We start from the raw sequence: 25,235 nt of genomic DNA, 5'->3' as shown, positions 1-25,235 counted from the left end.
GTAATCTTAGCATTTAGTTAGATGAAAAACAATAAAGGTAAATAATCCACAACTCGCCGGGCGTGGTGGCGCACGCCTTTAATCCCAGCACTCGGGAGGCAGAGGCAGGTGGATTTCTGAGTTCGAGGCCAGCCTGGTCTACAAAGTGAGTTCCAGGACAGCCAGGGCTATACAGAGAAACCCTGTCTCAAAAAAAAAAAGTCCACAATTCTAGATTTTCTACCTGCTTTTAATTATTGGCATAATAATTGGTCTGTTGACCTGGTTTGGGGCTTCCAAGATCTTATGAAGATCTTGGAAGTAATTGGGTTTGGAAGGCATTGGTCTTTTTTCTTTCTTTCTCAGACAGGAGGATCAAACCCTTTAGGTGGGTAGATGATTTTGTTCCTAATGACTGAAATTATTGATTTTATAAAGCACAAAGCTATACGCAAAGCTCTCATGTGGGAAAACAAGGTTGAACAGCGAATGGCAACTGTCTTCTCTTCTTCCCGTGGCCAAGGTGCTGCCCATGGGCTTCCTCACCGCTACGCTTATGCATTTGCAAGCTGTCAACATCCAACGAACGAGAAGAGTGAGTGCAAATAAGAAACCAGGACCGTGTTCCTGAAGCTGCCCAGGTACAGACCACTTTACCGCTTTCCCATACTCTGCCGCCTGCTGAGCTTTACTGCTAATGAACCATTTCCTAGAACAACCAAGCGTGGCAGTTACCTAGGTAGATCCTGGGCTGCTTCAGTTCTGCCTCCTGGGTCCACGGGTGATGTCTCTTGTGGAATACTGCTTCACTCTGAGCCTGGGCTCTGCTTTACAGTCTAACAGAGTGCTCCTGGCAGGAGTGCTCCCAGTAGGAGTGCTCCCGGTAGCCCTTGCTAGTCAGACACATGTGCCATAAGGAAACACCTATTTATCTTCCCTGACTGCATTTTAAAACTAGGTCTGAGGGTCTGGACAAAAAACTAGGTGTTTGGGTCTGGGAATCACTGCACAAACCACTCAGACACCAATCTCAGTCAAACAGGGCTGGTTTATTGAAAGCATACCCCAAGACTGATCAATCGGGGGTGTAGTCAGACTTGGGAGCTGAACTTTGCCCTTGAGTCAAGATGCTCTAGGGCTTTTAAGACTAAAGTTTACAGACATTTGTGCTAAGTTATCCCACCAGTCAGGATTTAGGGATAGAGGACATCCTTAGGAACACGGCTTTGTGATACATTTATCCTGTTCTCATTGGTTGGGGTATTCAACTGTGGCAGATTTGCCTTGCCTAACATTTATGTCTTAATCTGCCAACCAGGATGTCAGTTACTCACGTACATGTCTCTGCCAAATAGGATGTCAGTTCCTAGGGAGGTCTTGGGAACTTTATTCAACCCCTACTCAAAATGAGACCCTTATTTCAAATGACCTCTTATATTGGTGCAGGTGTCTCTCTTGTGTTGGGGTCCATTTGGGATCCATCCTATGGGCAGCAAGAACCACAAAAGCTCATACAGAGGTACAGGAAGTACTGTCTGGCAGTTGGTTTGGATCCAAGCTTATTGTGGCAAACTATACAAAGCAGTTCTACCTGACATCTGTTGTGACTGGTTTCCAAGAACACCAAAGTACAGAACATAACAGATTATACAATCCACTTGGGATGAGAAAGTTTCCTAGTAACAGCACAAAATGACCAGCTCTGCAGCTAACAGTTACCTAGGCCTTAACAGAGAGACAGCTCTCAGTAGTTAAGAGCATCTGTGGTTCTTGCGGAGGATCCAATGTCCTGCCCTGATCATCCACATTGTGGTTCACAACCATTCATGATTTCAGCTCCAAGGGATCTGACATTTTTCTAACCTCTGTAGGTACCAGACATGCATATGGTGCACATACATTTGTATAGACAAACACTTCTTATAGATGTAAAATAAAATAAAAATTGAGAAAAATAAAATATTTATGTATTTGAAAAAAATCAGGATTGGGTAATGCAGAGAACCCCAGGTTGAGACCTGGAAGAGAGCTGAGACACTAGGGCTGAGCATTGTTTAACAGATAGGGAAATAAGGCAGAAGACAGCACAGAAGTTTGTCTACGGTCACCTTCCCACTTATCAGAAGGTCAGGTCTGTTGACTCAGATTTCCTAATCCCATTTCCTTGGTCAGCTGCCTGGCTGAATTCTGCTACCCAGATTTCTTTGCGTCTAAAAATGTTTTGAGAGTTCTTTTGCCACGACTGCACCCTGAGACAAAGTCAGGGTTTGTCACAACGTTCACGTTGAACCTGGCAGGAAGACAGGCTGAGCCACGAAAGGTAAATATGAAACTGCTCCTGGCTTGCTGGGCCGGGATTCACCAGTGTTTATTTTGGAGATGGTACCAAGCAGTGGGGCCTGGGAGAAAGAGTGCCAGAGAATACAGCTTGTGTGTCAGCAAAGGACACCTGCTCATCATGTGACCTGGTGAGCTTTTTTTTTTTTTTTTTTTCCTAGGCAGGAGAATCCCTGATAATTTAAGAGCTATTCAGGAATCCCAAGGTGTCTTGATTAAGGGGCAGGCTCAGAAGTGAGGTAGAACAGCCTTTAAAAGCCAGCTTCACTGTTTTCTTGTTGACTAAGCAATGTTCTGTCTCTGTCTCTGTCTCTGTCTCTGTCTCTGTCTCTGTCTCTGTCTCTGTCTCTCTCTCCCCTTTGGTTGGTTTTGAGACAAGGTATTGCACTGTAGCCCAGGGTGTTTCATGTAGCCTACTCTGGCCTCAAGTTCATGGCAATCCCCTCGTTTTAGCCTTTGGAGTGCTGGGAACCTGGAGGTGCATCTCCACCCCTGGCTTGGTGTGAGGCTTGAATGAGATGACTCATGTACAGTCTATACTTGTTCAGGGGCAGGGCAGGGTTACCAGTAAGCACTTGGTGAGAGAAGAGAAACCAAGGAACAAGAGGTTTCAAGTAGTGGTCTCTCCACCACACCAGCCATAAAGATGGCAACACCAGCCAAAACTTTAAAAATTCTGCAATCTATTACCAACAACAACAGCAAAGAAGAAACAAGCAAGCAAGCAAGCAAACAAACAAACAAACAAACAAACACAAAAACCAGCAATCGGGCAAAAATGCTAAATTGGGCATTTAACAGAATCTTTAAGGTCACTGGTTAACTGCTGAGAAATCAGTAAAGAAAACTCCGTGGCCACACAAAGAATGCAGTCTGCAGTTATATTCAGTGGCAGCAGTCAACACCAGCAGTTGTACAACTGAGAGAATCAGGTTTCCAGAGTCAAGATACTGTAATAGTCAGAACACCCAGTTTTCAACAGAAATTTACAAAGGGAAAAAAACCGAAGCAGACATTGTTTCCAAGGAAGGCCAGCTGCTGGGCCTAAGAGGCAAAGACTTGATGTCAACATCTTAACTATGTTCAAAGTGGGGACTGAAACAGCAACAAAGACCAGAAGCCAGGAAATTGTTTCTGAACACAGAATAGAGGTGGGGAGAGAGAGAGATTATAGAAAGACGCCAAATAGAACTTTTGAAGCTGGAAAGTGTAACAGGTAAAATTAATATATTGAGGTTCACCTGCAGACTTGAGGAGGCAGGATGATTGGTGAGCTTGAAGAGAGGTCAGTTGAAATGATCAAGTTTGAGGAGCAGGAAAAAAAGAAAAGAAAAAAAAAAGGTCTCTGGGATGCAAATGCACTGACATATTTATAGTTGGAGTTCCAGAAGGAGACATAGAAGGAAGCTGAAAGAGCAAAGAAATGTGGATTGAAAATGACCAAAGTTTATGAAAGGCAAGATTGTCTCCATTCAGAAAACAACAAACTACCAGAAATTCAAAGACACACGCCGAGAGGCCGAGTGATCAGGGCTACAGTTGACTCTGTAGTTACTGCTTCTGCCATGAACAATGCTGTCATCATTCCACACTCCGGGAAGCAGGGGTGACTCCCATTTCAGCCAGCTACAGGGCGGGGGAGGGGGGGCAACTCAAACCCTGGTGTACATGTGGAAACCAAGCATCTGCAGCAGGACTGTGTTCCTGCCCTGCCTCTCCCCATCAACACGGCCTCTCTCTCCTTTCCTGCCTCCCTCCCTCCTCACAGGGTCTTGCTAGGTATCCCTCAAACTTCCTCGAAGACCAGACTGTGCCCCAACTTCCCATTAGTCCTTTCCCCAGCCTCCAGAGAGCCGGGGCAAAGGGAGGACTGCGTGCCCAGGTATTAGCTCTGTGCTTAGGGGTGGTTTCAGAAGTTCTCTGACCCCTCAGACTTCTCATCTTTAAAAGTGGACAGAATAACCAGGTTCAGGATAGCACATTTTGGTGAGACTTGCCCACGAGGCAACAGCTAACAGACTCAGCACATAGAAGAGACTAATGTTATGCGGGACCTTATGCGCACTGTGCGCTGGTCAGACTTTTGTCATCGTGACACAGGCCAGGGTAATCTGGGGAGAAAGAACGTAAGCGGAGGGACATTTTCTTGATTAATGATTGAGCTGGGTGGTGCTCACCCCTGGGTCCTGGACGGTATAGAAAAGGAACTATTAAAGGAAAACTTTTATTTCTTATTACAGGCTTATTGTTGGAAATAACTTTTTTTTTTTTGGTTTCACGTTGTACTATAAATATTACAAGCATTTTCTTTTTTGGCCCATTTCCTGGTAGAAATTATCATCGAGGAAGAAATGACCAGCTTTGACTGGACAAAACAAAACTGAGATAAATTAACCTTGTATCTGTCCTTGAACACACACACACACACACACACACTTTTATTCATAGTTCTAAAAACAAAGTTAGGTAACACTTTGTATTTTATCACTCATTAAGGGTTATCTTTCAATTTAGCACATTTCGGTATTCTTGTTCAATATATTGTTTATTTGACTTAGAAAAAAAAAAGTCATGTGTCCTGTCATTGGCTTCTGAGGCGCAGTTTTCATATACTTCCTTCAAAACCTACCGACTGGTCTGGGCACAGTGGGAATCTGCTAGTAGCCACAGGACGACCACTCATTTCTCTTTTTCCTACAGTCATATAAGTCCTTTGTAACCTGAGTAGGTTTGGCCAGAAATCTGAAATCAGTTTGAAAGTAAAGAAGGATCATCCCCTCCCCACCCCCAAGCCCAGGAGGCTCATGGGAATACTTTGGCAAGAAGCACAAGTTCAGATTGACTGTCAACAGGTTAGACTGAGAGTCAGAACTTCAGGTTACAAGCAGGATGGATGGACTAAGTATTTACAAGAAGCAGAATTTGTGCCCTGAAAGATCTAGGCAAGCATTTGTATCCCTCAAGTGCACTAGTGTTGCAGGTCTGTGGTCCAAGGTGGTGGAGCTGCGGACTGAGGAGATAAACCCTTCATTTCGAGTATGTTTAAGCACTGGCCTGAAATGAGCTCGGGAGGATGACCTGGAGGTTGGAGATCTGCTTCCCCAGTTTCCTTTAGAAGAGGAGTTTACTAATGAGAAAAACAAGCAGGATATGGAGGGCGCCTGCCAGGGGGCTGCCGAGAGTGCGGATGGCCAGGCTTTTGGCTGTGGTCTTGGCTGTGGTCATGGCTGTGGTCATGGCTGTGGTCATGGCTGTGGTATTGGCTGTAGTCACGGTTGTGGTATTGGCTGTGTCCTTGGCTGTAGTCTTGGCTGTGTTCACGGTTGGAGTCGTGTTTATAGTCTGGCTGGTCTCAGAACTCTCAGGAATAGGGGTCGAGGCTGAGGATTGTACTGGGGGAGAAACAAAAATCAAGGAAACAATTTTATCAGGCCTCTGTTTGGAGGTGGGTGGGCCCTAGAGAAAGAGGCTAAAGGCGGGCAAGATGGCTCAGCTGGTAAAGGCATTTGTCATTGAGTTCAATCTCATGTAAAGGTGGAAGACGAGAACTGACCTCAAAAGGTTGACCTCTGACCTTCACACACGAGTCGCATATGTACACATATGTACACGTGTGAAAAATCTTTTTAAGACAGTAAAGCCAGAGATCACGAGCAAACATCAGTCACCACTTCTCCAGTGCCACACAGGGAAGGGAACTGAGTCGACTAAAAGGTTCCGCTTGTTAAGCAATAAAAGTCACTAAGCCTCCGTCCTTAAGGTCTCCCCGATCTTTTCCCCTTCATTTTATTTGTTTTTAAAATGCATTTTAAGTGTTTCCCGGCATGTCTGTTTGTGCATCACACACATGCAGTGCCCTCAGAGGCTGGGAGAGTGTATCAGATTCCCTAGAGGTGGAATTAGATCGTTGTGAGGACCACTTGAGTGCTGAGTATTGAACCTGGGTCCTCTGGGAGAGCAACTCTATGTTCTCAACTGCTGAGCTGAGCCATCTCTCCAGCCCCTACAGAGTCTGTTGAGAAGAAGAAAAGATCCACCAAAGAATTAAAAAAAAAAAACATATGAATCTGTTAGTTGAGTAGTCTGCCCTCAAATATCTTGATACTCTTACCTGGAATGCAAATATGACCCAAGATTGTACACTTTTTATAATTTACTTGCTCAATCAACGATGTGGGAGAAGTCAGTATCATGCAGAAGCAAGAATGGTGACCTCTGCCTTAGGTAGTGGCAGGTGCCCTGTCTGAATCCTTGACTTTTTTTCTCTGGCCTGCAAGCCACAGGCTGTTTCCCACATAGGTTCTGGCTACATGCTGGTACTCAGCAATGATCGCAGAGAAGCAAAGAGAGCCAGGCCTTCGCTTTTAGGGACTTGTCTGATGCCAGAAAGCCTGGAGCTTGGAGCACAGACACTTCAAGGGTGTCTCACTCTTAGCTGGGAGTGGGGCCCACAACCCCAGCTCTGGGTAGAAGGGCACTTTGGGGGGGTGGAGTAAGGACAGAGACAGGGCAATAGCTGGGGCTTGTTGGCCAACAGTGTAACTGAAAAAAAAAGGGGGGGGGGGAAGCTCTAGGTTCAATGAGAGCTTGTATTTTTAGTCACAAGAAGGAGAGCCATAGATGAAGGCATAGGATGTCCTCCGTTTTCCTTCCCATGTGTACACACACGCACACGCACACGCACACAGATGCACATGCACACATATTTCCTTCCTCTATAAATCTTGGTTATAAGAGGAAGAAGGAGAATGCCACAGCCCCAGGCATCCTTCTGCCTCCTGGAGGAAGCCCTCCTGGTCAAGACCATGTTTTCTCTCTCTAGCCTTTCTCCAGGACAAGTGTCTCTTGGGCATTCTATGCAGCAGAGAGCGGGGCACAGCCACATTCCCCCTTTCCTTTCCTTCTTTTGTTTTGTTTGAGACAGAGTCTTTCTCTAAGTAGCTCATGTTGGTCTTAACATTGTGACCTTCTGGCCTAGCCTCTAACTGCTGGGAACGTAGGTAGGCCACCACTCTTGGCCTTTACTCACTCTGTAGACCAGGCTGGCCTCGAACTCAGAAATCCGCCTGCCTCTGCCTCCTGAGTGCTGGGATTAAAGGTGTGCGCCACCACGCCTGGCTTCCCCTGATTTTTAAACTCTATTTTATTAGGATAGAGCTAAGGGGTCTTGATTAGAAATACACATTTTCCTCTCTATCTGCAAGTGTTTTTCTCAAAAAATGTCCTTGAGACCACCAACAGTAAACACTGTCATATATAATAGTTTGACTAGGCATACGTGCTTTAAAATGTGCTTTTGGAAATAATTTTTCCATCTGTGCACTTTGTAGTAAATGACTTACAGGACAACCAGCAGGATGCTGTGTGTCTTTTAGCGCTCTGTGGCTCGTGAGGAAGGCTTGGGATTTGGACACTGAGAGAGACTAATGGTTCTTGTTTGGGTCCATCCCTACCCCCACCCCTCCGCAATGCTGAAGATTTGAATCTAAGGCTTCACACATGCGCCCTTGGCTGAATCCTACAATAAAAAAAAAAACTGCCTTAAAATGATCTCTTTACCAGCACTCAGGAGGCAGAGACAGGAGGATTTCTGAGTTCAAGGCCGGCCTGGTCTACAAAGTAAGTTCCAGGACAGCCAGGGCTACACAGAGAAACCCTGTCTTGAAAAACCAAAAAACAAAACAAAATGATCTCTTTAGTTTTAATGTAAGTCTAAGAAAAGCAGACAAACGGGTAAGATGAGGAATTGAAGATCTCACTCTGCTGCGGACTTTCTCAGTGTTCTTAGGCCAGGGAACCACCCTTTCTGAATTCCAGTTTCGAATGCTTTCCGTGTCTTACCCGGAAATAAGTAAAAAGGGAATAGAGAGAAGGGTAAGCAGCCCAGGGAAAATGCAGGCCTGGGGTCTGTGCCCTGGGGAAAGCTGGCGGAAACTCCTGCTGCCAAGGACAGACAGTAGCTGAGGCAGTGGGGTGGAGAGGGCTTAGTCAGTAAAGTTCTTTCACACAAGCATGAGGATCTGAGTTTGACCTCCCCAATCCGGCATGAAGATTCTAGGTGTAGAGTTACCTGCTTCTGTAATCACAGCACCAGGAAGGTCAAGAAGGAAGATCCCTGAAATCACTAACCAACCATCCTATTGGGTGAGTCCCAGGCCAGGGAGACACCCTGTCTCATCAAACAAGGTGAGGCTGCCCACTGTCCTTCACAAACACGGACAGATGCAGATCTGTGAACACACATGCACATGTACACACACGGGTGCATGCAGACACGAGCGCGCGCACGTGTGCACACACATGCACACACACAGAAAGGGGGGGGTAGAGGGGGAGGGGCAGGGAAAGGGAGAAAACTCATTAAGGAGTCACGATACAGCTTAAGGATAATGTACTTTTTTATCTTGTGCCAAGGTGCTAGGTCAAGCTACCCCTTCCAAGGACTGGCGAGATCGCTCAGCGGATAAGAGCACTGACTGCTTTCCCCAAGATCCTGAGTTCAAATCCCAGCAACCACATGGTGGCTCACAACCACCCGTAATGAGGTCTGACGCCATCTTCTGGCTTCGTCTGAAGACAGCTACCGTGTACTTATGTATAATAATAAATAAATCTTTGGGCCAGAGTGAGCAGGGACTGAGCGAGCAGAGTAGACCAGAGTGAGTGGGGCCGACTGGAGAGATGGGTGGGGGAGTTGACCAGAGAGAGCAAACAGAGGTCCTAAAAATTCAATTCCCAACAATCACACGAAGGCTCACAACCATCTGTTCAGCTGCGTTGTACCCATATACATAAAATAAATAAATAAATCTTTTAAAAAATAAAAATAAATAAATCTTTAAAAAAAGAAAAAAAAAAGAAAACAACAATCTAACAAGAACTGATGATATTTCTGTGATACCAACTCTTTTTGTCCAGCTTGTGGCCTCCGTCTTCTCCCAGCCCCTGCATAATTCCCTTAAAAACTGTTTGGTTAAAGTTGACCACGTGAAGGCCTTGTGTGAGCGTGGTTTCAGGTCGTGTGGAAGTGGAGAATAACAGTGCCTTTTCATACGGATGCCTATCTGGTACTGAACAGAAAGAGTCCCTGTCGAAGCAGGGGTTTGGAGCCAGAGGTGACCATGGGGATTGCTGAAAAACTTGCACAAATCTTAGAGAGGGTTTTTTGTTTTCCACATAACATAAAACAAAAGGTTGGGGGAGATCTCACATAGGTTCCCGGACAGTGGGAGACTCAACTGATGCCTAAGGCAGCTTTCCAGACTGCCTGAGTTTAACGCCAAATGTATGGAGCTCCTGCAACAGAACTCACCTTGTTCCACTTTCACAGATGATACTGAGGCTGTTCGATTGACGACGATGAGGACCCTGGAGAACAAATCAGTAAGAGACATGGTGAGAGCCTTGTCTCTGGAGCTCACAAGCCACACCTCTGCCTTTCTGGATCACCCCATCCTGTCCATCGCTTTCGAGCTTACTTCGTCTATGACACAGGAAGCAGATCTTTACCTATTGATCTGGTTCGTATTGACTTGACTGAAGCCCTCCAGCTTTTAACGCTAACCACCTCTGCCATCGCCCAACCCCATTAAATTATCCTCAGAGCTTGTCCTGTGGTTATTAAACCAACGAGTCCGTTGCAATACTAGCCACTTGTATACACAGCCAGCAAGCCACTAATGAAAGGACACAGTCTGTGTGTCAGTCGCCAAGCTTAGTGTGAGCAGACAGCAGTGAATCCCACAGTCAATGGCTTCACGCTCATGGCATTTTTAGTGTCTTCAGAGTCAGATTTTGATGATGATTCAGATAATTAGTTAAGGAGTCAGTTGGAGTCGTGATGTGTCTGATGAAGTAGAGGAAAGCCAGAGGGTGTGACAGAGCTGTTTCTGAATCTATGTATCAGGGAAAGCAAGGCAAGCCCCTCACCTCAGTACTCAGGTGTGTGGGGGATGGGTTCCTCAGCCTCACCACTGTAAATCCCATGGGCACCTTTGATGGTCGTTTTGTGCCCTGCTTAGCATAGTGCCCTCCATGGTGGTGTTCCTTGTGTTCCCTCCCCTTGAATCAGTCTTGTAGATCAAGGCCATGAGTATACACATCATGAGCAAGAAGAGAGTCTAGTGGATTGTGGTGAGTGTGCCTGTGAGGATGTGGAGCGAGTGGACAGTGGGATTTCACTATGTAACGATGATGTAGATTGTCATTGCTGTGTCACTGCAGACTGTACCTGCTCGAGCACACGTGGTTACAACTGTTGCCACGGTAGGGTTGGCAACAGTTGCTCCCTTTGGATTCTGCTTTCATTCATCACTTTGAAGCCCGGCTAGTCCTCAGAGTGGGAGACATCTGTTGTGAAAGTATAATGCTAGCCTCGAGGGGACCTTTTCTTAGAACCTCAGGGCATCCATTTTTTTTTTTTATGACAGGAGTAAACTAGTGCTATTGCTCAGTTGTCTCTTAGCTACCAGTTTCCCAAATGAGTGTATGTTTAACAAATGATTATCCACTAACGTTATATACACCTAAATATTTAATTATTTATTCCAGTTATATAAGTTTTACTATATTTAAATATTCAGTCTATTGATGCAATTATTAATTAATATGTTTAATTATTATATGATTAATTATTATTAACAACATGCTTAATTAACTATATTTAATATATTATATAGTGTGTGTGTATGTGATGTCAGAAGAGGGGTTACTTACAGGAAGATAGATCACGGAAGGAACAGGGAACAAGAAAAGGCAATAGGGACGGATAGGAGAAAAGCACTGGTGAACATGGTGAAAATGTCATAAGGAAGCCTATCGTTTTGTATGCTAACAAAAGAGGTTATTTTAAAAATGGATTCTCCAGTTTGAATACAGACAACTTGAAAGAAAGTGTTCAGTCTTCCTGATTACTTAGAGCATCGGGGTGTGTGTATGTGTGTGTGTGTGTGTGTGTGTGTGTGTGTGTGTGTGTGTGTATCAAGAAGGGCTACTGTGGGGTTTTCCACTCACACCCAGTCTAGGTTCAACCTAAGGTTAAGGCGAACTGTAGAAACCTGTTATAAACTTTCCAAAGCCCCAAGTGACAGGAGAGCAGTCCTTACTGCAGGTTGACTTTAGTCACATCCTCAGAAGCAGGAACTGTCCAGTTTGTCTGGAAGACCAATTGGCTTTGGGATGTCAAGTTATAGTAGACACTGCTGTCGTTGCACTTCTCATATGTTCCACTCCAGGTGCCCACTGGGCTGTCGTCCTCCTTCACTGCTTTCAGGATCACAGCACTGACTGAATCGTTCACGGGGACCGTCACTAGGGGGAAAGGGTATGAGGAAGTAGTTAGCGTGAGCCAAGTGAAACCAAGGAGGTGTGTGAGCAAGGGAAGCCACAGAGTGTGGACAGCATGCGCCCGCTTCTGTAAAACAAAGTACAGAGATCCTGACTGGGTACCCAGGGTGCCACAGGTCTGTGACTCCAGGTGAGTGATGCAGGATCGTGAGCTCAGTGTCCACTTCAGCTACAGGGAAGCTTAAAGCCCACCTGGGCTACAGATGATTTCAGTATTCATCTTTATGGGTTTTTGTTTTGTTTTAATTCTCCAAATAGTCTACAGTGAAAGGTAGCTATGAGCCTAACCACCCTCTGGCGCTGGTTTTGCTATAGGGGGATGGATTCTAATTGTGAAGAGCTTAATTTCTCCTCAAAGGTGGGTACCCCTGAAAGAGTTTGGAGGTCCCCTAGGAAATGTTCCAGGGATACAAGGGAGTAATATTGCTAAGTAAAACCAAAGGCCTGCTCCTGACCTCAGAAATGCTGATCCCTCCAGGTTATTGAAGGTGGGGGTTGGGAAGGACAGGGGTTTGACTAGGTATGAGACACTGAGGCCTGAGCCACAGGGTCTTAATCCAAGGACCAAATTACACTTAGGGTTTTTCTCTACTCAGATGAGGTAGCTCATGTGACCCAGCTTGCCTGCACTTACAGGGGGCCTTGTTGACATTTTATTAATTTCAACATGAGGCTATTTTAGTGTGTCTGGTTTATTTATTTATTTTTCCCTAGAAGAGCCTACATGAGTAAATTCCTCAATACTGGGCCATTTCTGTCTTCTGAAACTCCTCCCAAAGCAAAGCAAGTAGATCCAGTAGCAGGTCAGACAGTCCTGGATCTGCATCCCAGCTCTGGGACTTAGGAGCAAGACAGGTCAGTTCTTTGCTCTGGCTTCTTCTTGCTCAGTGGCTACTGTATACAGTTTGTGTATTTCGAAACAGGATCTCATCCTAAGCTGGATTCAAACGTAACCGAGGCTGTCCTTGAACTCCTGATTCTCCTTCTTGTGTATAGACACTGCAGGTATGATGCTGCCACACCTGGTTTATAAAATGTATTTAGAACATTGAACCCAGAACGTGGTATGTGTCAGGCAAGCGTTCTACTGATTAAGCCACATCTCTGACTGCTACACTTTTTATTTTTTTAAGTTTCCTCTTGGTGCTCACCATAGCTCTGGGTGTGGGAAATGACATTATCCCTCATAGTAAAAGCTCCTGTTAGGACTAAAAAGAAGATGCCAACACTTGTGGTTCATATTAGATAAACTGTGATTGTTATTACTAATTTAAGCACATTGTATTTCCTTGCCCTGGTTTGCTTTGCCAGAAAGGTCAGCTGGCCACATGTTCTGAGTCACTCAGAGAGGAGGTGACTTTTGTCTCACATCTCTGCATGGTGGTGTAGCGGAAGGTGATACACAATGGTGTCATCTAGATAGCCCCAATCCTCTTAGCGCTCCATCTGTTTTTCTCCACAGTTCCTTTTCTGCTTCCCCTTTCACTGTGGGCTCAGCTTTCCTTCCTTCCTTTCTTCCTTCCTCCCTCCCTCCCTCCCTCCCTCCCTCCCTCCCTCCCTCCCTCCCTCCCTCCCTCTCTCCTTCCCTCTCTCCCTCCCTCCCTCCCTCCCTTCTTCCTTCCTTTCTTGTACTTAGGGTCTTTGGATCTGTGACCTCAGTCTCCCTTGGTTGGATGCCTTGAGCATTTGGCGGTCAGACCAGACTTCCTCATATAACCTGTTATGTGGGATGTATGCCTGTCTACCTAGAGAACCTAAACCCTCCTGCCTTCTCATTCCTGTCTCTTAGCTGTCAGTGATAGTACCCAGCACACTTTCAGGAACCCAAGAGTCCAGCTTCCCTCCTCCAGCTGCTGTTTCCCACCTCCACCACCCTCGCCCCCAGCTGTTCTGCAAATGCACCTGGCTCTTACCTGACCCACACCTGGGCCTGGCGTTTGTTCACGTCTGGAGCCTGTCTGGAACCTTCCTTCCATGTTAGCATTCATCCCATACCCACTTCCACAGCCAGATCTCGCTCACATCCCCGCCTCTGGACTAACTTACCCTCTTTCCTCCTCATATCTGAAACATTCACACCCTTTCTATAGGACTGAATACTTGATTATATTTTATGGTTTCATCAGTCAGCATCCAAGCAGCCCAGTGTTTGGCACCAAATGAATACTTTTGATTGATTCTAACGTCCTGCTTCGGGGCTGGGGTGAACTGTAGCTTAGTAGTAGAGCATTTGTCCAGCATGTTTGAAGCCTTGGCTTCTGTCTCTAGCACTTAACAAAAGTCCTTTATCCAGTGGAACTCACTGTTCTAGAAGCTGGAGGGTTGAGGAAGTAGTATTGACATCCTTGTCCAGAGAAGTGAGCAACAGGGCAGAGGCTGACTTAGCAGTGCCTCAGGGTTTTTTTCTTACAGGTCTGAGGGGTAGGGGTGGGGCTGGGGTGAGCCCTCTGAGATGCTGGCTAAGCTGTGCTGTCTCTAGGGTCTGCCAAGCCGTTTATCCATGGTTTGCTAGCATTAACACTATGCTGAAACGGTAAAGGGTCTCAAACCAAAGCAAGGAAAGGTGGCTGTCTACAGTAAGCCGGAGTCGGGGCTACTGCAGTCCGTAAGGTATTTGTAAAGCCTTCTTTGTAACTGTAGGTGTGGAATTGGGTCCCTCTCACTCCCCTGGACGGAGGATTTTTGACCCTCAATTTAAAGAAGGAGTCAGATTTGCCTCAGAGCTCAAACACATTTTGGATCGAAATGGAATCTGAAAAAGAGCAGAGCTAGCTTAGGCACTCGAGGAAGCTGAGGTCTTTCTTTCCCGAGGCTACTGGGACTTGTGCGGTTGCCCTTCCCCCACCTCTCCCCATTGTCTTGTGTTTTCTCCTTCTTGTCTCCCTCCTTTCAGAAAGGCTCCCACGTCTTCATCTTATCTCTCCCTAGTAGACTTCTCTTTTTCTCATTTCAGCAGCAGGCCCCGTCTGTCTCCTGCTGTGCCATCTTACAATCAGGGGCCTGCAATCACCCTGGCGGTAATGGATTCATACACACACTCACTTACTGTTCATCTTGAATTACAGACTTATCTCCCCTGCTCTGATATGAAAAGACCCACTTCCCAAGGGGATGGGACATAGTCCTGTTACAGCAGGAGCATTTGCTTATTGACCGTCTCCAGGAAACAGGAGAGAGACAAGCAGCAGAGTTGGGAGGTCTGGTGCGGTGGCTCACCTTCCAGGCTGTAACTCTGCAAATCACATGCACGGCAGTCACCATAGTGACCTCTGCAAAGTTTGCTTAGACTAAGAGAGGAAGGGTGTCGTAGGAGCTAAGGAGGCTGGCTTTTGGCTAAGTTCCATTAGTTCTGTTGCGTTCTAGTGACCTTGGGTAAAAACTTGACTTCTGTATGCCTTCTTTCTTCCCTGGACAATGGAGGTTAATAATGGCATTTTCCCCTTAGATGTAAGTCATGTTAGCATTATAATGCAGATGTACATAGAGTGCCTCTGTTCCCACAGCACTCTATCTGGAGCAAGGAGGTGGCTGTGGGGGAGGTGGGGTGGGCAGATGAGAGGGCTCGGTGAGTAAAGGCACTTGCTATGGAAACCTGGTGAGTCTCAGACCCACATGGTCGTGGAAGGAGAGCAGCGCTCCACAACTCCTTCCGGCCTGCGCAAGAGTGCGGGGTCATGCACATGACTGTGTGCACACACATGCACACACCATAAGGGTGCACACACTATAATAATAATAAAAAAACTTAAAAATCAACTGAAGTTGCTTTGAAAAAAAACGATAGATATATGAAGCTTGGTAGGAAAGCATATTTCTTGACTAACAGGTTTGACTAATTAGAAAGGGTGTTTTTAACTTGTAGGTTTGTTGAATCCCATAAGGGAAAGTTACGAAATACTTTCCAGATACTTCTAAGAAAAAAACCATTAGATTAAGATTGAACAACCAGGACTCAAAGAGCTTCTACTCCTTGCTGGCAAGGGGTCCCCATCAAGTCAGGCAACATCTCTGCCTTTCAGGCCGCTCACATACAAGGCAGGCTACTGATATCTTCCTCTAGTTTAACTTGGCTTTTCCCATACACTAAGCTCAAGTTATCCTTCCTGGCGTCCTGCAGGGTACAGTCATTTTGTCAAGTGGCTGTAAAAGGACAGTAGACTGCAAGAATTCCCTCAAAAATAAACAATGGCCGCTTAACACAGCCTTATGTTGCCAGGGTGTGATCTGCCTGGGGCTCAGTTTACCCCACCTGCGATTCAGTTACAGACAGGAAACTAGAGAAAAAGTCCTCCAGATCCACGCTGCCACCTATCAGTCACCACTCCCCGCTTTCCATCCTGTCCACACACACATATGGAACATGGGAGAGCCTGATTCACGCTCCACCAAGAACAAAGGGGCAGCGGAATGAACGCCTTTGACATACCTGTATAGGTTACATTCCCACCAGAGACGGTAGCCACAGTGTTGATTCCCAAGTTGTCGGAGGCGTAGATGTTATCAAGGACCACACAGGACCCATTATCACTGGCAGAGAGGGAAGGGGATAAGTGCAGAGCCAGGCACAGGAACAGTCCCAAGTGTGGAAGCAAGGAGCCTCGGAGTGCCAGCATGGTCCCGGGCTGTTTGGGTTGCAGGGCCTGGCAGTAGTAAGACTAGGTGTGACAGGCTCCTGTTTATATGCTCTGGGGCTGGAGCTTCTGGGTGAGGTCATGCATGCAAATCACCCTTCCTCCCTCCCTCCCTCCCGAAAACATTGCCTTCTGGAATTTGGCTCAAGACATTACCTGGATGAATCACCCAGCCTCCACCTTTGTGACCTACGACCCTCTACCAATTCCAGTTTTGCTCAAGAAGAGGACTGGCCAAATTATTTGACAGGGACCCCCGTCTCAGCACCTGCTATCTGAAGAAGTGGGAAAGGCTGGTGAGGAGTGCTAAAGGCGCCCTAAATAAGTGGAAGTCCTAAATAAGTGGAAGTTCACAGTTGAGTAATTACCACGTAGGTGGTCTGCTTGGAAGGCGTGCTTTCCTCTGTCAGAAACTCAGGCTTGGGTGCCCTTTTTATCTCAGAACATTGCAGAGCTGTTTCGGATGTGACTCCAGTTTCCTCCTCATCTCATGACTAGCCTAGAGCTGGAAAGACTGGAAATTTATTTACCTATTTTTAAATTACATTTGTTGATTTTGTGTGTGGGTCAGGGAGATAGGAGGAGGTTGCAGAGGCCACTGTGTGTGTGTGTGTGTGTGTGTGTGTGTAGCAGGAGGTTAGAGAACAACTACTTTCAGGAGTCCTTTCTTTCCTTCCATTACATGGGGCCTTTAGGATTGAACTCAGGCTGTTAGGTTTATTGGTAAATGTCTTCAGTAACAGCCTAGACACGTGCCTTACTTATTTATTCTTTAGACAGAGGGTCGCATGCACTCCATGCTTGCCTTGAGTTAGTACTCTGTACATTTGTAGAACCTTGAATTCACACACACACACACACACACACATATATACATATACACATGTATACACACACACACACACACACACACACACACACACACACACACATATATATATATATATATATATATATATATATATATATATATATATATAATTTTTGAGCCAGGTTCTCACTTTGTAGCCTTGGCTGGCCTGAAACTTGCCATGTAGCTCTGCTTCCTGAATGCTGGGATTAAAGGTGTGTACAACCACACTCAAGATTTATTTTATTTCTTTACTCCACATTTGTGTGGGTGGGTGTGGCATCTGCATTGGAGAGCAATTGCCCTGGAAGTCCAGAGGCACCAGATCTCCTAGAACTGGAGTTATCAGCATTTATGGCATGGTTCTGAGAATGGTCCGCCTGTCCTCTACAAGGGCAGTTTAGCTCTTAACCACTGAGTCATAGCTGTGACCTTGAATTTCTGTTCCTCCAGCTTCAACATCCCAACGTTTGGGATTACAACATGCACCATCACAACCAGTTGAAACCGGCACTGGTGACTGAATCCAGAACTTCCTAAAAGCTAGGCAGGTTTTACCGATGGAGACACATTTGCAGCACCTACAGTTTTATGTATTTATTTAGAAAGAAACATTTAGGTCCACATTGTTCCTGAAACTTCCCTCCATAGTACCAGAGCACAAGGAAATGATTTTTTTAAAGTTGAGAAATAATTTTTTCATATCCCAACCTCTCCTAAAATTTTATAAATTACCCACTAAAGGAGATGAGGGAGAAGGAGGCTACTTTGTAAATAGAAAAGAAATAAAAATATTATTGAACCAAGGCAATAGCTTTTAAATTTTTAGTTAATTTGTGTATGCACCCCCCAGTGTGTGTATATGTGTGTGTGTGTGTGTGTGTGTATGTGTGTTTATGTGTTTGTATATGTGTGTGCATATGTGTGTATGTGTGTGTACGTGTGTTTATGTGTGTGTATGTGTGTGTATGTGTGTGTATGTGTGTGTGTATGTGTGTTTATGTGTTTGTATATGTGTGTGCATATGTGTGTATGTGTGTATGTGTGTGCATGTGTGTGCATGTGTGTGTATGTGTGTGTATGTGTGTGCATGTGTGTGTATGTGTGTGCATGTGTGTGTATGTGTGTGCATGTGTGTATGTGTGTGCATGTGTGTGCATGTGTGTGTATGTGTGTGCATGTGTGTGCATGTGTGTGTATGTGTGTGCATGTGTGTGTATGTGTGTTTATGTGTGTGTATGTGTGTGCATGTGTGTGCATGTGTGTATGTGTGTTTATGTGTGTGCATGTGTGTGCATGTGTGTGCATGTGTGTGTAGATCAGAGGAGAACTCGTGGGACTTGGTTCTTTCCTTCCTCCATGTGGGTTCTGGGACTTGACTCAGGTCATCAAGCTTGGTGGCAAATACCCTTTACCTGCTGAAGCATTTATAGGACCTGAATCATAGTTATATTTTTAAGTGTCCCCTTAAGAGAAACATAGTGTCTTGGGTTGAGGAACTCTGGAAAATCTGTCTAACATTAGCAGTGGGGATATCCATAATAGTGGTCAAAATCTGCTTTCAGAAACCTTTAGGGATTAACCAAAGGTTTTCAAATAATCTGGAAACATTTTTAAAAAAGAGTGGCCGAGTGTCATTGGAAACGGTGACAGTAGCATCTTAGCTTGTCTGGACCCACTCTCTAACCTCATCTCCATGGCGACCACTGAAATTGACAAATCTACTACAGCAACTATGGAGACCAGAAGACTGTACCTAATGGAAAGATCAAGGAGAGAAGTCTCCTAAAATGGTCACGTACGTCTCCGGGGATAATCTGTGTGACCTTCCTGGAATCTGTAAAGTTGCTTTCTTAGAATTTATAATCAATCATTTTGACTGGATTCTGAATTTTCTGTATGTTATTAATAGAGTGTTGGTCAAAGATAGTCAGTGGGAATTTTAAGCATTGTTACCAGACAGTGACTCCTCCATGTGGGACCAAGAGATTGAATTTTTAAAAAACTATAAAAGAGTTTTGAATGCTGCAACAAGTCCCTGGGAAGCTAGGTTGTGTGCGTACAAGTGACTAAGGAAGCTCCGAGAAAATCCCTCTCACCTTTGACACTTGTTGAGACTCTCACAAACAGGAAGAGGAGGCTAAGGTTACAGTCATAAAACAGCCTGGCTGGCCACAGAAGACATACCCCAAATACAGAGGGAGGGAAGCATTCAGAGAAGCCTGGGAGGATTCTCATTTAAAAGACTGAAGGGAATTTCTTCTGTCTGTTCACTAGACCACACCTAAGTTAACTAAATGGAGACTGGGGGGGGGGGGCACAAGTGCTAAGGAATTGAGTCTCATAGAATCAATTCCAGAAACTCAGTAGCCAATAGCGATAGCAGCAACAGCAGACAACAGCTGCAGAGCATGGAGGAAGTCTAGAGTTTAGAGTTGATGCATCATAGTTTTTGAATGTCCAGTCTTCAACAGAGAGTTCCAAGATGGGGGCTGGGAGTGTAGCTCACTCACTGATTGATAGAATGTATGCCTGATTCACACAGGACCTTGAGTTTGAGTCTCAGCACTAGAAAAACAAAGCAAAACACAACACAACACAACAAAACAAAAAACAAACAAACAAACAAAACTACCATACATATGTTTTTAAAAAAAGGTCCAGAAAGAAGGAAAAATTTAGCAGTAAACAGAAACTGTACTTGATGAATCCAGTTATTGGATTTAGTAGATAGTCTATTAGTGTATTTAAAGAATTAGGAACTGTGTCTAAAGAGTTAAAGGAAGGGATGCAACATTGGTTCTGAGCAAATAAAGACTAATCATAAAGAGGCAGAAATGTTTTAAAAATATAAGCGAACCAATAGAAATTCTGCTGTTAAAAGTCCAATAGTAAATTAAATTAATTAATTTTTGAGATAGGATCTTATTTTATAGCCCTGGCTGGCCTGGAGTTCCCAGAGATGTACTTGTTTCTGCCTCCTGAGTGGGGGAGATTAAAGACATGCACCGCCATAGACTGTCCCTGTGGCAGTTTGAATAGGAATGGCCCCCTAGTCTTACACAGTTAATGCTTGGTCATTAGGGAGTGGTGCTTCTTTGACCCGGATTAGGGGGCGTGGCCTTGTTGAAGGAAGTGTGACACTGGGGGTAGGCTTCGAGGTTTCAGATGCTCAAACCAGGCCCATTGTCTCTTTCTTCCTACTGCCTGCCAATCCAGATGTAGAACTCTCAGCTACTCACCAGCACCTCTGTGAAGCCTTGCTCTCTGCCATGAAGATAATAGACTAGAACTCTGAAAGTGTAAGAGTTGCCATGGTCATGGTGTCTCTTCACAGCAATAGAACACTGACCAAGACAACTCCTAATAAGTTGTTTAAAAACTACTAAGATTGGACAACAGATTTCAAATGACTGTAGGGAGTATCAATAAACTTTAAGATTGCTTATTTGAATAGAGTTAACAAGCGGGGTGTAAGGTTTATATAGTGAAAACGGCAACTACCCACAACAGCCAAAATGGTCTGGGAAAAACAAAACAAAGCAGTATTCACATTCTCTGATTTTAAAACTCACTACAAAGCTACAATGGGACAGGATGGTAATGGCCTATGAAAGGCCACACAGGCCAATGCAGAAGAAGTTAGTCCTGCGTTTATGAGCAGATGACTTACTCAGTAGTTTCTGGTTTTCAGACTAACAGCCAGGGTTTGAACATGCTGGGTAAGTGCTGTACCACTGAGTCATGTAACCTGACCCCAGCCAACTGCTGTTTTAAGGAAGGGAACAAAAGAGTTCAATGGAGGAAGAACAATGTTTTTCATGTTGTTACTAATTGGATATTTGTATGCAAAAGAATGAGGTCCTGCCATAAATGTTAACTCTTATGGACCAAACTTGAATCTAAATGTAAAACTAGGGAACGTGTAGGAAATGTGTCATCTTCCTGGCCTTGGTTGGGGCGATAGCTCCTTAGATGGGCTGCCCAAGAAAAGGTAGGAGAAGAAGAAGAAAAAAAGTAGATTGAACTTTATCAGAACTGAAATGTTTGTTTTACAAAGGGCACTATAAAGGAAAGAAAAGATAGCTCACATAACTGGAGAAAATATTAATGAATCTTATATACCTGATAGATATAAATCTCTCTCTCTCTCTCTCTGTATGTGTGTGTCTATAGATGGGCAGAGAGTTTGAACACTTTCTTCCAAGAGAGTTATATTCCGTATGCACGTAGAAGGGCACTCAGAAGCATTAGTCATTGGAGAAACACAAATGAAACTCACAAGGACATCCTGCACTGCAGACACCACAATAATAGTACCAAACTTGGGGGCAGACAGCCTGTGCCCCACGTCAGGTCTGGCCACCTGCCTTCAATAAGCCAATAAGAGCTAATTAAAAATGTAAAACAGGAAAAGGAGATTTATTCAATGTAGTCACATTTGGGAAGAGAGACAAGGAGAGTCATTGACCCCTCAAGTTTGTGTTCTCAATGTGGTCTTGGTAAGTAAGTATCCCTTTCTAATTTGTACTTTTAATTTTTTTAAAATTTGTCTTATTGCAGGTGGATGGCTGGACCTGGATTTGGGTACAATTGTAACCCTAAGGTGGGTAACGGGGACTCAATTGTTGGTATGGTGTTGAGACCTTCCCTGGAACACTTGTGCATTTCTCGCAAGAATATAAAATGATGTAGCTGCCTTTTGAAAATGTTTGGCATCTAATCAACTAAACAGAGTCACTACTGTATGACCCAGGAACTCCACTCCTGGGTATTTATCTAAAGGAATAAAAACCTTGACTCCCCACAAAAATCTCTACATGAGTGTTTATAAGAGAATTATAATAGTAGCTCCAAATCGACTTTGAATAAATAACGAATAAATAAAGAAAATGTGGTCTACTTTTACAATGGACTGTCACTTCAAAACAGGAATGAAGTATGGATTCCCGAACTGCCGTCAGAGAGACCTTGGATAGAGTGTACTCTGTGAAAGAAGCGGACACAGAGGTCACGCACTGTCTAATCTCCCGTATGTGAAAGGTCCAGAATAGGCCACTCTGCAGATACAGGAAGCAGGAAGCTGTGCCAGGCCTGGGGGGAAGGTGTGAGAAGGAAGTGGAGTGAGTGTGAATTGGCTGCTGCTGCTTTGGAAGTGACCGAGATCTTCTGGAACAGTGATGACATCTAAGCCCTGGAATGAATCAAAGCCTACCAGGGTGAATTTTATGGCCTGAGAATTTCATCTCAATAAAACATTTTTGTTTATTTTGTGTGCTATGCAGGGAGCTGGTGTGATTGATCACGGCAAGGCTTAGTATCTAGTGTTGTATTTAACATTTTTTTAAAACCTACTTAAACTTTAGTTTCCTTGTTTTTTGGGGGGAAGGTAGGGGCTAGGAGTTAAATTTAGGGTCTTGAGCTTGCTAAGCGTGGGGGTCCTACCCTAAGCCACCTCTCCAGCTCGGCTCCTTTTCTGGGAGTTAGGTGATCATACCAATTCTGGACATTTTTATGGATATTAAATGAAAACTATATGCAAATTATTTTGAGGAGTCGATAGGGAGGCAGAGGCAGGCAGATTTCTGAGTTCGAGGCCAGCCTGGTCTACGAAGTGAGTTCCTGGACAATCAGGGCTCTACAGAGAAACCCTTTCTCGGGAAAAAAAAAAAAGTTTTAAAGAGTTAATTTGCTTTTTCTCTCTCCACCGTCCCTCTTCCTCCTTTGCTCTCTTTTCTGTAGCAAGCTCACCAATTACTGCAGTAACTACCTACCTGACCAGTGCCTCGGGGAAAGGCCACTATCAGGGCACAGAAAAAGTGCCTGTCCTCCCAAGGTCAAAGTTTAAAAGGAGAGTCCCTTAAACCCAGCAGAAGTGACCAATGGTGGAGGTGGGAATTACTGGTCTGAGGAGCCCTGGGGGATCTTGTCTCCTAAGTATGTCTACAGTGTGCTTATGATGTGGCTAAGAGCACAGGCCTGAGAGAGAACCTGAGGCATGAGTTAGTTCCTAAACCTTTTGTCTGATTCCTGTTAGAATGCCACATTTGTAGGGGGATGGCATCCAGGTTTGAAGGCAGTGATGCCATAGGCTTGCAGGTTTTTTGTTTGTTTGCTTGTTTCTTGTCTTTTTTTCCTCTATGGCAGTTCACTGCTCAGCCTAGGGAGAGAAGCCAAAGGAGATGGAGTCAGAGAACCTCTACCTTCAAGTCCATCGATGCTGGCTTTAACTGTGTCTTTGACTGTTGGCTTCTAGTGGTACGTTTCGTGGTTCTGAGAACATCCTCTGTGCTTCAGAGGTGACAGTGGCCAGTGTTTTAGGAGACACAGACTAGACTTCTCATTCCCCAATAAAGTTCACTATTAGATGTCACATCACAAAATTTCACCTCGTCTTCTCCTAAGAAATAACTGTCATGTATGATTGAGGGAGGAAACAGCACAGAAATATGAATTTGTGTCAAGCATAAAAGCACATGGATCCTGGTCTCTTATTGCTGGCCAGAGTTCCTCTGCTGTGCAGTTCCCACACTATATAGCTCTGCCACTGTATGGCTCCCATACTGTATACCTTCCCCGTGATATAGCTCCAATGCTGTATAGCTCCCTTATGGTATAGTTTCCTTATGATATAGCTCCCATACCATATAGCCTCCATACTATAAAGATCCTGTACTGTATATCTCTCCTGGTTCATTAGTCAGCATGTGTCTTATCTGCTTAGCAGTTTCTACTCAGATGTAACCAAAATACAGCGTATTTTAATTAGCCACGTGTGTGTTTCTAGTACATCTAAGACTCTTGCTTAGCCTACTTGTTTTCTGTGGGCCTTAAAGTTTACAGTTACAACTGTCAGTTGTGACATCTTTGCTCAAGGATTTCTCTGACCACACCTGTGTGTTCATTTTACCTGACTGCGCTTTAAGCGCACAGTGGGACACATGATGATATACTTGGATGCTTGGGTTTGCGTCCAGTGGTCCTTGGTTTGGTGTTGGGCATTATGTGAGCCTCTCAGGTTCGTGATGTCTAAGGGGACACTATGGTCAGCTATCAAACTCAAGGCTGGCGGTGGTCCCAGAGAGCCTGGGAAGCCCCTCATTTGTCTCTGTAGAGTGACAGACACTGGAGCAAAGTGGGGAGATTTCAAAAAGAATGCAGACGGGTTCTGTTGACTCCAAATGGTCAGTGTTTCACTGCCTTTTGTTCTGGCTTTATTTCCTCTCTCTTCCCCTCTCCCCACTTCCCCCCTCCCCCCATCTCTCTAACTCATCTGTATTCACCTTTTAAAACAGACTGTGACTTGGACAGGACACATCCATTCATCATCCTGGCTCAGTTACTTCCCATCCGGTTTTACAGGTCATGGGGAAGTTAGGGTTTTGTTCCTCAATACTTTACTGTGGAAAAGAAGTAGAGGGGGAATCGCTCCCACTCACTCGTTTCAGTTTAACTTATTCCTAGAGTACTAATCCAGGCTAAAGTAACCACAGGAGACAGAAGATTTAGCAGGATGAAACTCAAGCCAGCTTAACAGTTCTTTTTTTTTTTCTTTCTTTCTTTTTTTTTTTTTTTGGTTTTTCGAGACAGAGTTTCTCTGTATAGCCCTGGCTGTCCTGGAACTCACTTTGTAGACCAGGCTGGCCTCGAACTCAGAAATCCGCCTGCCTCTGCCTCTGCCTCCCGAGGACAGTTATTTTTATTTTCAAAAATTAAGATATATCTCAGAACATGTTGGTGACAAATTTGATCTACCAAGAAATGCATCCCTACCAAAACACTTTGGATCACAGGGTAAATACGATCTGATACTAAATTTTACAATAAAGGGGCTGGAAACCACATGGTGGTTCAAAATTATCTGGAAATCCAGTTTTAGGGGAGGTCTGACACCTTCTGACTTCCACAAGCACCACGCATACATGTTAAACACAGACATGCATACAGGCATAAATGCTCATAAAATAAAATAAATCTGTAAAAAAGAATTTACAACAAAGGAGGAGTTGAATATGATCTAAATACATTGTATACAATTCTAAGAAAAATAAGCTACAGATATTTTAAAGGTAAATAAGCCAAGGCAAGACTGG

The 25,235-nt window shown here is 44.7% G+C and overlaps 1 protein-coding gene across 1 annotated transcript; it reads right to left on the bottom strand.

The window, feature by feature from the left end:
- Window positions 1–233: 233 nt before the first annotated feature.
- Window positions 234–16,306, bottom strand: Plet1 (placenta expressed transcript 1). Its single transcript, XM_021173162.2, has 4 exons — window positions 16,088–16,306; window positions 11,421–11,625; window positions 9,629–9,684; window positions 234–5,708 (listed from the first exon to the last, which is right to left on the bottom strand). The coding sequence occupies exons 1-4, from the start codon at window positions 16,272–16,274 to the stop codon at window positions 5,428–5,430; spliced, it is 729 nt and encodes a 242-aa protein (XP_021028821.1). The 5' UTR covers window positions 16,275–16,306; the 3' UTR covers window positions 234–5,427.
- Window positions 16,307–25,235: the final 8,929 nt, after the last annotated feature.

The sequence above is a fragment of the Mus caroli genome, unplaced genomic scaffold (genome assembly GCF_978045245.1).
Source record: "Mus caroli unplaced genomic scaffold, Mus_caroli_1 scaffold_11, whole genome shotgun sequence".
In the NCBI taxonomy this organism is placed as follows: domain Eukaryota; kingdom Metazoa; phylum Chordata; class Mammalia; order Rodentia; family Muridae; genus Mus; species Mus caroli.
This window is presented reverse-complemented; position numbering and strand designations above follow the sequence as displayed.